At 37.9% G+C, this 15,946-nt stretch overlaps 1 protein-coding gene across 2 annotated transcripts in view; it reads left to right on the forward strand.

Moving 5' to 3' along the window:
• The window catches only part of MDFIC (MyoD family inhibitor domain containing), an 87,837-nt gene that overhangs the window by 45,943 nt on the left and 25,948 nt on the right, over positions 1–15,946 (forward strand). For both annotated transcript variants that reach the window (XM_030308269.2, XM_030308268.2), the window contains exon 4: positions 7,086–7,364. In XM_030308269.2, the coding sequence (XP_030164129.1) occupies positions 7,086–7,364 (279 nt within the window). The remainder of the gene's footprint in view (positions 1–7,085; positions 7,365–15,946) is intronic.

A 15,946-nucleotide genomic window follows, 5' to 3' on the forward strand; every position in this document is an offset into this window, starting at 1 on the left:
CTCATTTTGCTAGTGAAGGGCCTCATACCCAGGGAGATGAAGTACCTTTCTCAAGCTTACAGAACTGGGAAATACTGACTCTAGAATTCAACCCCTCGTGAGTCTCGCTGAAAGCCTATCTTCCCACCATCTGCTAAAGCCAGTGTCTCATTTGAAGAAAACAGTAGCAATTGTGTACAAATTGCTCCTGATGTAAAGGTGACCAATTTGTCCCGGTTCACCTGTCTTGTTTTAAAACTAAGAGTTCTGCATCCCAGCACCTCCCTTAGTCCTGACCAAATGGGATGGTGGTCACCTCTACTGGATTTCCTACCAGCCATGGTGAGGGCTAAAAATTGTCTTGAGCAGCAGAGTAATGCTGGGAGACTTTCCTGCAGAACTGCATGATGCACGACTATCCCTCAGTAATAACTGGCTTCTGCATGGTAAAGCTAGCTCATCTACTGTCTTCTAAGATAAACCCCAGGCTGTGGGTTTGACAGTGGTCTTTCTACTGCTACTAATGTACTGTTTCTTTCTAGTGAAATGTGGTATCTTTTAAGTCATTTGGGCTCGGGGCAGTTCATATATATGTATTTAGAATTTGCGTCGTTGTTAATAGGATTTGATAGAAGCTGTAATGTTTGGTAACATTGTTTATAACAGCGAGTCCCAGCATTAATCCCATGACTGAATAAAAGTTTATTTCTTATGGAACGGTATAAGATGAGCATACTAGGTCAGTGAGAGGCAGATTCCTTCTGTTTGTTTTCTCCAAAATGCCTTAGATATTTCCCACTGCTGTGGTCAAAGCTGGGTTGCTGGCTAGTGCAAGAAAGAAAAGTATAGAGGACACACCCCGGGCTTAGGCCCAGGCCTGGAAGTGGCGGAAATAATTTCTGCTCTCATTCTTTCAGAGTGAACATGGATATATGGCTGAACTGAACTGCAAGGAAGACTGGGAAATGGGTTAGCCAAGAACCCGGGACAATGGGGAGCATGGAATTGGGGAAAAGCTAGCAGTCCTCCCTCCTTTGAGCTCTTCTTCATTATGGTTAAGGACTTTCTTAATGATTGATTCTCCAAACAACTTGTCAAGTTTTATCCTTTTGTTTGGGAAGTATTTGCAACCCCTACCACTGATAAGTGATGAATTACTGTTAAAAATGCTTTCATCATAAGAGAGTCTCTTCCATCTTGTACATTTCAAATTGTGTAGAGAGAATTTGATCGGGCTTCTCAAACCGATCAATGTTCCAAAAAGGACACAATTGCAAAATATATTTCACTATGTTAATATATACATTAAATAAAATGAAGATGGAAAATATAACACGTGATGAAAAAGTTCAGAGGCTCAAGAGATAAGTCAAAATTTTCAGAAAGACCTTGGGTGGGGAGGGGGCGCAGAGAACTAAGGAAACAGGTAGAAAATGCCAGGAGCTTTCAGACTGTGTAAGGGCTAAGATGCTGGGTCTATCTAGGGTACACTGAGAAAGGCTTGTATCAAGCTGAGGAACAGAGTTAGCCATTATTTTAACTTTTATTTTAGTTGATTTTAGCCTAAATCTTACATTATAACAAAGATAATTTTATCACATTAGTGCATCTCAAAGAGATTTTTTAAGCTATTGGGTATTGACGCGTATTACATGTATATACAATAAAACACCACTTTATTTATATATAATCTCTACTATTTTAGTATGTGTGCACATGTGCATGTTTGTCTCTGTCTCATAGTGACCATGGAGTTACATAATATTGGGCATCCAGAAAAGCTTTGTCACCTATCTCTGGGAAGAGTAAATTCAGTTTATACCAAGTCACCCCCTAACAATATTCTATTTTGGTAATTTTGTTACAATTTTAAATTCTAAGCACTTAACTTTTTTTCATATGCATACAACCACCATTTAAAGTGGGCAAGTGGTATGAGAATTCTTTTGTAATTTTATTAAATCTGATTTGTGCAAGAGACCAGTGACTGAAGAGGTCTTGCACATGCTAATAGATTATATGCTACAACAAAATGTTGCTTTATATTGCCGCTCAGGCAGCTACAGTTGCAAGTGTAGTTATTACTTGCTGCAATATCACCCAGTTTAAAAAAAATTATCAAAAGAAATTCATGCTATTGACTCATTACTCCCATATTTATTATTCTTATTGAAAATCACTAGATTTAATTCTATTGGTTTCCTCCCTGATTGAAAACATTTGAACCTAGAAAGCACAGTATTTCTTAAGACATTTGTAGCTATTCATCACGGATATTAAAATTACAATCATGTGGCATTGTGTGAGCACTGGTAAAAAAAAAAATTCTTTACACATATGGTAAGCGGGTGACCAATGCTATCCAGGTTTGAAGATGCTGAATGTTCATATAACTGGTATTTGAAATTTTGATGTGTATTGCATTAGTTACTGAATGTCAAGAATACATTTTTTTGCTCATATAGAGTAAGTTTAAAATGGGGTCTTTTGTAGAAGCACCCATCCTGTTTAGAATGATATAACAGATGCTGAATGTTCACATATCAAACAAAATGCCAGCTTTCTGTAGAAAAGAGGTGTCAAAAAGTTTCTTTGTACCTTTAACGCATGTGATTATGTAGTACAAAATGCAGAGTTTGTAAAATTTCTTGAATATACAGGCAAAAAAATGAATAATTCAAAACAACTCATAAGTTCTACATTCTATTGTCCCTTTATAACGCAGGCAGAAGATAGCAGTGCGCTCCCAATAGAGCTGAATTTGCACAAGTTACACCTCGGAAAATGCCAGATGGTCTATGGTCTACTTTTGAGAGCTGTCACATATGTAAAGATTTGAAAAAAGAAAGACAGCTGAATGAGAGCAGTGGATCATTAAAGGGAGAGTGAGGGTCCCTAGGCATCACTTGTGTTTTAAGAAGCATTGTGTCGTTCCCATATTACTGTGTTTTTTTTTTTTTTTAAAGCCATACACAACTTTTACACAATAAGGAAAAGAAATCTATTTAAAGCCAAGTAGTTAGGGTTTAATCAATCAGATGTTTTTGTTCTTTGAGAATAAAATCCTGTTTCTGACTTGGTTTTGCTTAGAATTTGACTCTAAGATTCAAGTCACACCCATGAAAAATTAGCAGTGAACTTAAAATAAATGTTAATATAGCTAATATACCTAGGGTTTATCCATTTTTAATTTGACTTACATACTGTATGTATCTGCCCAAATCCTAAAACTAAGAAATTATTTTAATAAAAAAAAACTATTACTATTAAAAAAACCAAACTGGCATAAAGAGATAATATTTGGTTACCTGACCATAATACAAACCATAGTTAAAATAATTAGAGGACAGTGAAACAAAAATGAATGTACTTTGATTTATCTGCCAACAGAAATAGATATCATTTTGAAGATTGAAATGTAGATAAATCATTAAGGATATGTTTGAATACCACTTGAGCCATATCTGGTAATTTGCAAATAGTCAATTTCGATAGTAGAAAAAGGTCAGATCTGTCAGTTTGAGAATTTGGTGGCAAGACATAGTTGTCTTTTACCACCTTTTTTAAAAAAAATTTACTTATTGGAATGTTTTAACTACTACATAGTAGTTTTAAATTTATCTTGGATTATGGACTGTGACAGGATATTTTTGGTTGATAAGAAGTCTCCTTAATATTGGTCAATTGGATATTTCAATTTAACCAAGCTCTCGGATTGCTTTTGAAATATTCTTTTCAGAGAAAACGTGGCCCAAACATTCCATTTATTTGGTGAAATTACTGGTAAGTGCTCTGAAAAGAACACCACATTACGTTTGACTATCTTCTCTGGCATCCCTTTAAATACATATGCATAACTATGTGTGTTCAATAGCAGTCATTAGGGTGTCCTTCTAGTTGATGCAAGTTACAGGAGCTGCAGATTAATCTCTAGATCAAATGATTGCACACTCATAAGAAATAGATCTACCTTTGCAGATGCCTTGTCGATATTTCTTAACAGAAGGGCATATATAGCTGCTAAACAGAGAAGTAAGGTTTTTTTCATCAAGAGTAAGAAAAACAAAATACTTTGATATATTTTACCACCATTACTTTACTTTTTAGACAGTCATTTTCCTTTATCACTGAAGAACTGAAAAACTTTAAGGGCGCTCATAGGTTAGTTTAATAAATCAGGTATTAATGTTAACAGATTTGACGAAAGCATGCTTTTGTTAAGTAAAAAAAATGTCTTTTTTCTTAAAATATGCACATTCATGAGTTAGCATGTTTTGATATGTTAAGATGTTTTTCTTCAAGAGACAGAGGATATGTGAACAGGAACGGAGGTAAACAATGTGTGCTAGAGATTGACTCAAATGCAAACTGTCTTTGTCAAAAATATATACCAAGTCTTAGCTAATCCCCAGAACACAGATAATCAGACATGGTCAATGCCACATATAATTGTGACTGCTTTGCATGCAATACTTTTCTCAAGTGAAGAGTTCTTAGTATTCAGATGTAATATACATTTCATAACTGCTCATATTCATAAGTGGAAAAGATTAATTAAAACAGCACTTTTAGATTTGAAATTGCAGGAAATTATAAAATAGTAAAATTTTGGGAACAAATTGTTTTTGTTGGTGGTTTTTGCTGAAGTGCGATGATGGATAGCTTTGCTTAGGGGCTACTCAATCAAGGTGAATGTTGATTTTAATAATTTCATTTTGTAACCAATGTAAAATAACACTGGGGGTGGGGGGAGTTAGGGCTCTTTAGCTACAAACAGTAGATTCCATTTTGGCTAATTTAAATAGAAAATAAATTTATTAGCATACAGGCCCTCCCAAGAGTTACACAGCCACAGATCATTCCCATCTATTCAATGGGGCTTCTTTGTTGAAAACCCCACTGCTAGACTATCGGTTCATTGGTCTGATAGGAAGTGGACATCAGACACTGCACCCCACTGCCGAGACCAATAAACGCTTTCTACATGGTCTGTGCTGAGGGTTTCCACCTCTCTGGTAGAGGTGGCTGCCTTCTTGCATTGGCCATTCTGCATGTAAGTCATACTTGTGCTTAGTAGAACTTAGGTCACATGCCTGCCCTTTAGCTGCACAGGGGTCTAGGAATGGAATAGAGGAATTTACCAAAAATCCATGAGGGTGTTCAGAAATGCCAGGCAACACCAATGATGAATAGTCATCCTGCTTTTTTTTATGATTCATTGTCCAAACAACCAATTAGTTTGTCCCTCCTTAGTGTCATGATGTTAAAATAGTCTTATATTTTTTCAATCTGAAAGGTTTTGCTTTTCATAGGTAGGCATTTAATACACCCGTAATTTATTTGGTTAAGGAATACATGCACTTAAATGTGTGCACACATTTATATTGGGAACTCTCTCTGCTTATCCCCTGGTTTATGTGTCTGCGTCTGAACCATCAGCTCACTGCTTTAGCTCCTGTTGGTTTTTTTTTTTTCTTTTTAATTTTTTTTTTCAACGTTTATTTATTTTTGGGACAGAGAGAGACAGAGCATGAACGGGGGAGGGGCAGAGAGAGAGGGAGACACAGAATCAGAAACAGGCTCCAGGCTCTGAGCCATCCACCCAGAGCCTGACGCGGGGCTCGAACTCACGGACCGTGAGATCGTGACCTGGCTGAAGTCGGACGCTTAACCGACTGCGCCACCCAGGCGCCCCTCCTGTTGGTTTTTTGATAAGACTATATATGTAGTAAGTCAAATGCTGCAACCCTCGTTTTCTTTCTGAAAATTTCTTTAGTGATTGTTGATTACTCTTCCTCATAAATTCTTGAATCAGCTTGTCAAGTTCCTTCAACAAGCCTGTTTTTTTATGGGAATTACACTAAATAAATGGGGAGAATTAACATTTATATGCTCTACAGTTAGTAGTATATTTTTTAATGTCCTGCAGTATTGTTTTAAAATTTTTGCCAGAAAATCGCTGCCCATTTTGTCCTTGCTTAATTCTTAACAGTGTTTTTCTTGGCTTTGTTTTTTGTTTGTTTGTTTGCTTGTTTGTGTTTTATGATACTGTGAAGAGTTCATTTTTTCTTGTATATTTGCTATTTGGTTTCTGTTGGCCTAGAGGAACTTTTTTTTATTTTAATATGGTTGATCTTGTATATACCTTGTTAAATTCTTTGTGTTGCAAGATTTATAGTCTCCTAAATTTCCCCTAGAACATTCAAATTAGGTATACGTCTCAAAAACATTTTTTTTCAGACCTGTTACTTCTTTTTCATATTTATTGTTTTCGCCAGGACCTCTAGTGTAATGTCGAACAAGAGGGGTGAAGCTGGGCTGCCTTTTCTTGGTCTTGACCTAAATGGGAGTGTTTCTATAGTGCTGACATTTAACTCTGGCAGATGTGTTTTATCAGATTAAGGAAACTGTCTTCTATTCCTAACTTTTCATAAATGGTTTATTTTTATATCAAATTGATGGATACATATAGAAAAGGTTTTCTTCTCCAGGATTTAAAATAAGATTGAAGGGCTGCCTGGCTGGCTCAGTCGGAAAAGCATGTGATTCTTGATCTCGGGTCCTGAGTTCAAGTGCCGCATTGGGTGTAGAGATTACTTAAATAAATAACCTTTAAAAAAAGTGAAATTGAAAAGAAAAACAACTATATTTCCTTCTCTATTGTCCAGCTTTGACACTTGAATTCATTGTTCTTTCCCTTTTATCTCAAAAGACAATTAATTAGCCCATTATCAGAGATATTGAGATAATATTGCTGTTTCTAGCACCCTAAAGAGGGGCCTAGTACATAGAAGACAAACATTTGCTGTTGATTGGGTGTGGAATAACTTTTTCAGATTTCCAACTTAAATTTTCTTAAACAAAAGTCTTTCCTGCTATTTTCCTATTCCTGTGTCAAGTCACTTCTGATGACCCTGTTCCCACTTTGCCTTTTGTACTAATTGTTTTCTCTGTGTCCATGTTAATTAATATTTCCTTTTTCTCCACCTTCCATTTTTTAGTACCACGGGTGAAACCCAGGGGAAAAAGAAAAAGTCTGTTACTGAATATATTTTGATGATTTTTCAAATATTCTTTTAACTGGAAAAACTTTTCCTGTTCTTTAGCCCAACCTCAGCGCCTGCCTCAGCTTCAAGCGTCCCTACAGGAGCCAAGTGAGGAGGAAGGCGGCAAGATAAAGAACGGCCCCACTAGTCTCAGCAACGGAAATGGAATTCACCACCACGGGGCCAAAAACGTATCTGCGGATAATCGAAGACTTTCAGCACCTGTTTCTAACAAAATGCATAGAAAAATTCAGTCCAGCTTGTCCGTCAACAGTGATATCAGTAAGAAGAGTAAAGTTAATGCTGTCTTTTCCCAAAAGACAGGCTCTTCACCTGAAGGTACGTTTGAGATACATGCTTATTTTATTTGACCAGATGTAAAATCATATTCACCAATAACTACTTGATCAAGCAAACATGAATGAAGAATCCTGCTTATCTTTCAAACAGGAGTTTTGGTAAAACGCAACATCTGCCTAGGGAAACACAGGCTTGGAAAGGAAGTGTTAGCAACTGACATCCTGCTTTAGATTATTGTCTTCTAGAGTGAACAGTCAGGACTTTAAATAGAACTCATATACCTGTTTTTTTTAATAACACATCTGAACATACGAATGCAGCATTCTGGTGGTGTGTGCATGTGTTCTCTCTGTCCCTGATTCATTATGATGTCCTGTGGTTCAGAAATGACTTGCTTGTATTTTTGTCTTGCAAATCAGTTCTTAAATACGCACAAGTAAAATGAGGAAAGGATTAGGTAATTTCCATCCTCTCACCAGGGATGGGCCCGGTGATCTGTTGCTTCACTGAGGAGCATCTTCCAGCCCCCGGTGTCGTCACCCCTCCAGGCCCACCTCATTGCCCATTCACTTTGGTCTGGTTGTGGCCTCTCCTCCCGAGGTACATGGGTGTTCTTTGACCTCTGGGGAATTACTGATTAGGTCTTCAGTGTGCTTCATCCTGTCCTTGGCCAGGTTCAAGTCAGGTTAAATACTATGAACATGAGAAAGCTTTTATTAGAACACAAACCCATCCGATGATGGGTTTACAGCCCACAGACTCCTTTCATAAAAATGGCTTGCTGTGTTATATTTTGTTAGAGAAGAATAGCCTCCCTACCATGTGTAAGGTCCCAGATTTCGCCCAGCCTATCCATGTTGTTCTATTCTTCCTCTTTCCTCTCCTTTTAGCAGTTCTTGGGGATCAAAAACCTCACATCTGCATTTTAGATACAGATACAGGTATATATTTCCTCCTCTGGTTCAGATCTATATGTGATTCTTTTTTTCTAATTCCCCTTACCTTTCAATTTTAATTACCATGAAATTTTAAATAAGGCAAATTCTGTAGATGCCTCTGTGAAGTTGGCCATGCTTATTCATAGAGATAAATTGAGTTGTAAATAGGAAATTGTATAGAGAGTTACCAGTAAGGAGCGGGAGAAAGGATATTACATTTTGGCTACAGGTGTCCTAGACTCAACTGAGGTAAAGTGTTAGGTTGATCAAATGATATGATAATAAGTGGTCTGCATAGTTCCAGGTCAGTGACACTACTTTCCAAACTAATTAGATTGAAAGGGACATGATTGACACTTTAAAATGAGTTTGACATGCAAGCTGTATGGTCATCTCGGAAGCAGAGGTAGGCTGTTAACTAAACTGGCTCTCCAAGGAGTTGGGAAGGCAATGCAATTTTCTTTAGAGTATCTTTGCTTCCCAGTGATTGGGTGAAATAATTGAAATCTACTTGTTTTATACATTTGAATTTACTTATTACAGCCTTAACCTCTTCTTTTCCATTTGATATTTACTTATTGTAAAGAATGGTGTATCAGTCCTACCTGAATTGTATCAATCCAACCTGAAATAGCTTATGGAACTTTTAGATTGTCCTTGTTTATTTTTAATTCTGTGTCTGAAGTTATTTCTAATGGAAGAATGCAGCTTCCTAAGTAACATAGGAAGGAAGAGGAAAATCGATAGTGTTGAAATGAAATAGAGTTGTGTTCTCCCCCTTTCTCTCCCAGGCCTGTGAGTGTATGAGGGAGATAAGGATAAGGGAAATCCCTTGTCATCCTCCTCTTTATCACCACATCTTTTCCAGGTTGGATTGGGGAGTGAGGAATGTGAAACACAAATGAAGATGTCTAAATATATTGTACGTCATTCTATCCAGAACGTTGCTGTGAGGGTATAAGATTTAGCTGATTGTATGTTGTTGTGATTGCTCAAATCTAGATGAACATGTCCCAGTTTCTTGTGTTCTCCAGCTTGGGCATCCTCATGCTTTTTGATGCTGTTTAAAGTTGACTCCTGATTTTCAGTTTTGAAGTTCAGTTTATTCTCTGGCAATGTAGTTGTAGGGAAACAAAAAGTACAGACCTGGTAGATGGCAAATGAAATGACAAAGTGCCAGCCACCAGCTAGCTGGGCAACTTGTATTTCTCAGGGGGCTGCTTTTTCTATGAAATGGTTTGGAGTAGGAATCTTCCAAGTTAGGTTGAGTTCAGGATTCTGTGATGCCATCCCCACAGCAAAACTGCTTCACTTCAGCGCAGGTTTCTTGCTCTGCAGAATGTGATTCCTGGTTGAGCAGAAATTTAATACTTGCTGAGTAGGCCGGGGCAATGGCAGGAATGGTTCTGATGAACAGGGAGAGCATCTGGATTTCAGGAGGTATGTCACAACAGTAGGTCTTGAACAGGCTTGATTCAGGACACTGATAAAAGTGGATACAAATTATTTTTTTAAAAATGAGAGATTTAATTGTTTTCTCACTTTCTTTTTGTTACATTTTCTTAAGTCTTTATTGTCTATGCCTGTTCCTCCTACAGTAACAGGAGCAAATGAATAGCAAAATAATATTCACTCAATTCAGCTCAAAGACAGCTAACCACAGTTTGACAGTGTGATTTCTAGACAAACGGTGCCTGTGGTTATTTTTGTGTTACACATAAATAATACTGACAGGGGCGTTTTTCTGGTTCAGAAGATGGAATTAAATATGAAACTATTTTATTTCGCTTCATTAAAAAAAGTAAGGGCCTCTTTGCAGACCAAATTTTGAAAAACCCTTAAGGTGTGGGCCCCCTTGGGGTGCCGGGGTGGTTCAGTTGGTTGACTGTCTAGCTTCAGCTAAGGTCGTGATCTCACAGTTTGTGAGTTCAAGCCCCACATCAGGATCTGTGCTAACAGCTCAGAGCCTGGAGCCTGTTTCAGATTCTGTGTCTCCCTCTCTCTCTGCCATCTCTGTCTCAAAATTAAACATTAAAAAGTTTTTGAATAAAAATATATTTAAAAAAAAGATGTTGGCCCCCTTGCTCACGCAGAGCTTAGGACTTACCCAGCCCCGTAATTGAGTCAGTGTGTTGGCAACATCTTGTAAGATGCAACTGTAGGTTATCTATGGACTGAGCTCAAGTAGTAGTGTGTATTGTTGATTCTCTTTTAAACTAGGCTAGCATGATTTCATTGTACCCTCCCAACAGCACTTTAAGTTATTCAGCTCTATGTAATTGTCTTATTATAAATGAGCCAACTGAGGCACAGATGGGTCAGGTGAACCCACTGAAGTCAATTGACAGGTGGTAGAAATAAGATGAAACCCCAGACCTTCTGGCTCCACAATCTATGACCCTAACCACTGATACTTTGCCTTACTGAAAGTCTTTATGAGAAAGGTCGTTACTGGTCATTCCCGCATCTGATGTTGATGGTGTTATCTGTGGATGAGGCAAGGATCTTAGTATACATTTGCCTTCTTGAAGTCTAAAACTATAAAAACAATTCTCACACTTTTGCCCTAGGCTTGTTTCCCTTTCCTGCCAGACTAAAGTGCCAAAGAGGTTGGACGGAGGTGACTCAAATTTTTTTCTTTATGAAGCTTTAGTGCTGGGCACCATTATAAATTAGAGTTTCCCACCAGTTAATAAGTCATACAGTGTTTTATTCCACACACTTTTATCCTACTCTTCCTTGAAACCAGCACTGGAAAATAAAATAGGTGCTCATATTCATTAAAAAATGTTATTTTAAAAATTTCCTTTTTTGCAATAGAGGAAAAAAAAATACCCGTGTTGGAAAATATTGTACCTTTTAAAGTTTATTAAGTAGATTTCTACTTGTTTTGTGTAAAAATATTTTCATACATCCTTAAATTTTCTGATTGCATCACCCGTGTGGAGAGTTTTAAGACTAAATGTTTAAGATTCTTGACCTCTCAAATAATTATAGGATAATTTAGCATCATATAATATTCAAATTGCCAAGGGTTTTCATTAGACTCTAAGACACTTTTCTTATCCTAAGAATGGTAAATCTAACACATTTGAGGTATGCCAGTTACAGCTATATATTTGTGTGAAAATTAAGTTTCAGCAAAGGTGTTTTTAGAATAGACTTTATACCTTTCGGGTTAATATGCCATCTTATATACTTCTCCAACCCCAAAGCTCATTGAACTTAAATTGAACAAGACAGCCAAGAGCCTTGTGTATATAGCAGTACCTAGGATCTGTCCCATTTTTAATCATACACACAGGCTGTGTGGCCTAGGGATTAGACCACAGACTCTGAAACTAGTCGGCTTAGGTTCAACTATTGGCTTTACCACTGACCTGTGATGTGTCCTGGGGTAGGCTTTGTACCTCAGTGTCTTAAGTGTAAAATGGGGCTATTATTAGTACCTACCTCATAGAATTGTCATAAAGAGGAGTTGAGTTGATGCCAAATTCATTTGAGTTAGAACGGCAGTCTGGCCCAGATGAAGCATCTGATAAGTATCACTGTTGTCATTGTCATCATTAAGTAGCTCACAAGTGTTAAGAATGTTAACTTCCTGAAGAAGGCAATGCCTGGGTGGACGCTCAATAGATAGATGAGAGAGACATTCAAGGCTGTTAGGAATTAATGTGGTTTGTTCAGATAATCATAAACAGTTTACTGTGATAGAAGCTAAATTAGCCATGAGAGTGGAAATGTGACAAAGGGAAAGTCCACAGGACCCCTGGGATGTCCTGTTCCTCTGAAGCTTTAAAGCAGTCTCTTTGAAGGACACCATTTTATATCCAGTATACATTTCTTTGAAAAAAATTTTCTCTCCATAATGCAGAAATTCCATGGTTGCAGTTATTCAAACCAGATGCCTTCTTACCTGTTCAATATTGCTATCTATTAAGCACCTGCACGCATAGTGCCTTCACAACTTTTAGTATGTTAGAAATAAACTATTGCCATACCTGACATGATGAGTTACTCTGGACTTGTTGAGCTGGGATGCTACCAACCTCTAGGAAGCTTTTGGGACTATGGATGGACTTGAGCCCAGTCTTCCAATTTTACTGGTTCTCTCTGCTTCCTTTTCTTCAAACTATTTTCTTGGTTTCCTTCCTCTCTGACCTATCATTTTAGATTCTTCTTCCTCCCCCTTTTCCATGTATTTCCCCTTGTATTTGTAGTATAGCAGTTTTTCACGGTATACCAGAGGGACAGGGCACCTTAGCGTGAGTAGGAGCAGGTGGGGCACACAGCCTTCAAAGTGGATGTGGCACTATTGAGCATGAAAGTGTGAAAAGCTCAGGAGGTGATCAGATATGTCCTGCCCCGCCTTTCTTGAGAATTGCTGGTGAAATGGCAAAAATGTCTTTCCTTGACCGCATCACTTCCCCTACCCTCCTCACCATCTGCAAACCTTGGCACAAGTCCACGTGTTTCAAAGCATGCCTTTACTCCATTGGTTAGAGGTCCCTGTACATGTGGTTAAGGGGTACAAGTAAATGCCCTTCCTTCTTGTCTCCCCTCAATGTGGAATGCTCTCGTAATTTTCCTTGCCTTTTTCACCTGTGTACATTTTTTTTCAGAACTCAACTTAGGCATCATCTCCTGATGCCCAGTTTTGAGCTAATTGCCCCTCTTTTGTGTCCCCATAGCACCTTCCACATACCCAATGATACTGAAGTTTGTCTTCCTGCCTGCACTAAAATGTAATTTCACTGAAGGCCAAGACTCTGTCTCATTCTTTTTATTTCCAGCACAGTCTAGAGTCTGGCTTGTAATAAGTGTTGAAGCAAGTAAGGAGTATAAACCTGAGAACACAGGTACTTGTTCTTTAACATTCCATAGACATTGTGGTTGAAACCTCAGAAAAGCTGAAATCCTCAAGGGAGAGAGTGTGGAAAGATAAGAGTGCAAATATCAGAGGTCAGAGACAAAAATTCTACTGGGGTAGGACTGGAACTCAGAACTTCTGCCTCTTACCCCCATTGTTTCTTCATTATTCCTTGTGATTTTCAGTCAACAACATGCTGCCAAATCCTAAAAACAAGGGGGGAAAAAAGTAAAATTCAAATTGAATTGTTCATTCTTAGTTACATAATACTATAAAATCTTACATTCATTTTCCCCCATAAAACGTCAGGTTTGCCTGTAATTGTAGAAATACAAGTATTTTAGTGGAAGGATAATAGGATTTTATGAGAGGACTATAGTGTTATAATTTGAGCTTCCAGAAACACACCTCCTCTGACTTTGGCAAGATAGGTTTCTGCTTTCCTCAAAATACTTAGTTTGCTTGGATGATGTTTTGTTTTGTTCTGTTTTCTCAGGCACAGTGCCTTCCATTCCATGTCAAAATGGTTGTGTGGGAGAAAGGTTTAGAACTCTGCTTTCTGAGGCAGTATTTGCCAGTCCATTGGAAAACAGGCTTTTAGTAAATTTCATTGCTCAACCAACAAACTAAATGGAACAAGAGTCATACAGTAGATGGGTACGCGAGGAAAGAAGACATGATCAAAGTTGATCTCAAAGTAGAAATCATTCTTTTATTTACTTGAGATATTTTATTTATTTGAGATATTTAATCAGCTTTTTTTAAAAAAAATTGAAACAATTATCTATCCAAAGTGCTTATAAAATGTGAGTTTTTCTTTTTTTTTTAATAAATGATGTTTCTAGATACTTGAATACACTGTGGATTTTAGGCAAATAGGTTAACTATATAATTGATGTTCTATAGTAAATTATTCTCTTACCCATCCCTTTAATGATCAAAGAAAAGATTTTATAAGGTTCTGAAATACATATAATTTAACATTTGGAACAGAGATGCCTCAGATAGCTTCATTTGAAATAGCTTACAGTTTTGCAGGCCAGGTTAAGAAGAAAAGCCATCAGCTATGTATGGATTTTACTTCCTTCACCTTTGGCTTTTTGGTTTTGTAGACAAGTTGCTTAGGCCACTGTTCTAATGATCTAAATTAGTTTAGCATTCACTCAGGAGATGGGTGGGGAGGAAATAAAACAATGAAGATAGAGATAGATTGGCCAGGAAGCTCTGGGGTGTGGGGTGGCAGGGTGAACAGACCATTTAGAAACCCAGCTTCAGAATAATAGGCTAAATGGAAAGGATTGAACAGATCTTGTGACCCTATTCATACACCATGGTTTTAATTTTTTCTTTGATGATGAGAATTTTAGGTGGTGTTTTTATGTGTGTGTGTGTGTGTGTGTGTGTACGTGAAACAGCACTAGGGGATACAGTAGCCAGGCTTCTCTAGAGCAAACTTTGTTTTCTACCCTGTGAGTTGGACTGAATGTGATAACTGAGAAGCACAGGTTTTCTTTAGGGTTTCAGGATTAAGGGCTGGGTTAAAACTGAGTAGAACTGAACAGCCGTCAGACCTGCATCTGAATCAGGACTGTCATTAATTTTCTAGTTCAATTAGTTGGAAAAGGGAAAAGAAATGAGGAAATCATGAATAGCTCAGTGTAGTTTAAGGATGACCATGAGTTGAGTTTTAGAACTGTTCGATTTCAAATGATGATACACAATTCAAGAGCATTTGGGAATATGTAGTTGGAACTTGGGAGGAGTTAAACCCAAGTATGCTAATTGATATTCTCATGGAGGGAATATTTGAAACTAAATCTGGTTGAGTTTTCTTAAGAAGAGATTTATGAGAAACAGTCAGATGGCGGAAAACTGACTGACTCAGAGATCACTGGAGGCCAGCCAGCTTGGTGGGAGGGGAATGTGGGTTCAGCTTGCGCACTTGGGAGACAATCGCATGGAAAAGTTCAGATTTTTCTCCACAGGTGATGTTAAATAGAGTCAGAGTGAGGCCATGATACTGACAAGATAGCCCTCGGGAGACCTCAGAGGCAAAGAAGAGGATTATCTTGCTGAGAAAAACAATTGGAAAGGATAGTGCCACGGAGGCCAGGGAAAGAATGTAGGAAGGGGACTGTGCCAGATCAGTGACAAGTTCAGCGGGATGAATACTGAAATATTTTATGGGTTTCATTGTGGACATCATTTGGTGACGTAATTTAGAACCATTTGCATGGAGAAACCAGAATGATGTAGGCTATGGAACACTGAGGAAACACATGGGCAACAGTAGTTCTAGAAAGGCTCAAGTCCAGGGTGGAAGTGTGGGTCCAGCGAGTTTGTTTGTTTTTCATTTTAAGATGGGAAAGCTTTGAATGTGTTTACTTTTCGATGGAAGGGATCAAGGAGAGAGGAAAAGTTTGAATACATAAAAAGGTAGTAACATTAACTTCTTGACAAGCCAGCATACATGGGTTCTTTAGAGTTTAGCTCTTTATGTGGTTGGATATCCATTAACAAGGCAAGAGAATTGAGCAACCAGAAAAGCATTTACTGAATTGTTAACCTAGATGACTCCACTCTGTTTGTGGTGTGGTTGATTAATCTTAGAAGACTTCTGAATAACCTCTGTGGAATGACTGGGTATGAGGAAATGTAACTTAAAGTGATTAAAAAGCCTATCTCAAGCCCTCACTCCGACCTCATTCCAGGAGCACCTACTGCCATTTGAATGGGAGGCTTTCACAGGGCGGGCATTTGTGATTCTGAGTTCCAAACTTCTGACTGTTGTCTTTTGGATCACAAGTTCACAA

Source organism: Lynx canadensis, chromosome A2 (genome assembly GCF_007474595.2).
Source record: "Lynx canadensis isolate LIC74 chromosome A2, mLynCan4.pri.v2, whole genome shotgun sequence".
Taxonomy (NCBI): domain Eukaryota; kingdom Metazoa; phylum Chordata; class Mammalia; order Carnivora; family Felidae; genus Lynx; species Lynx canadensis.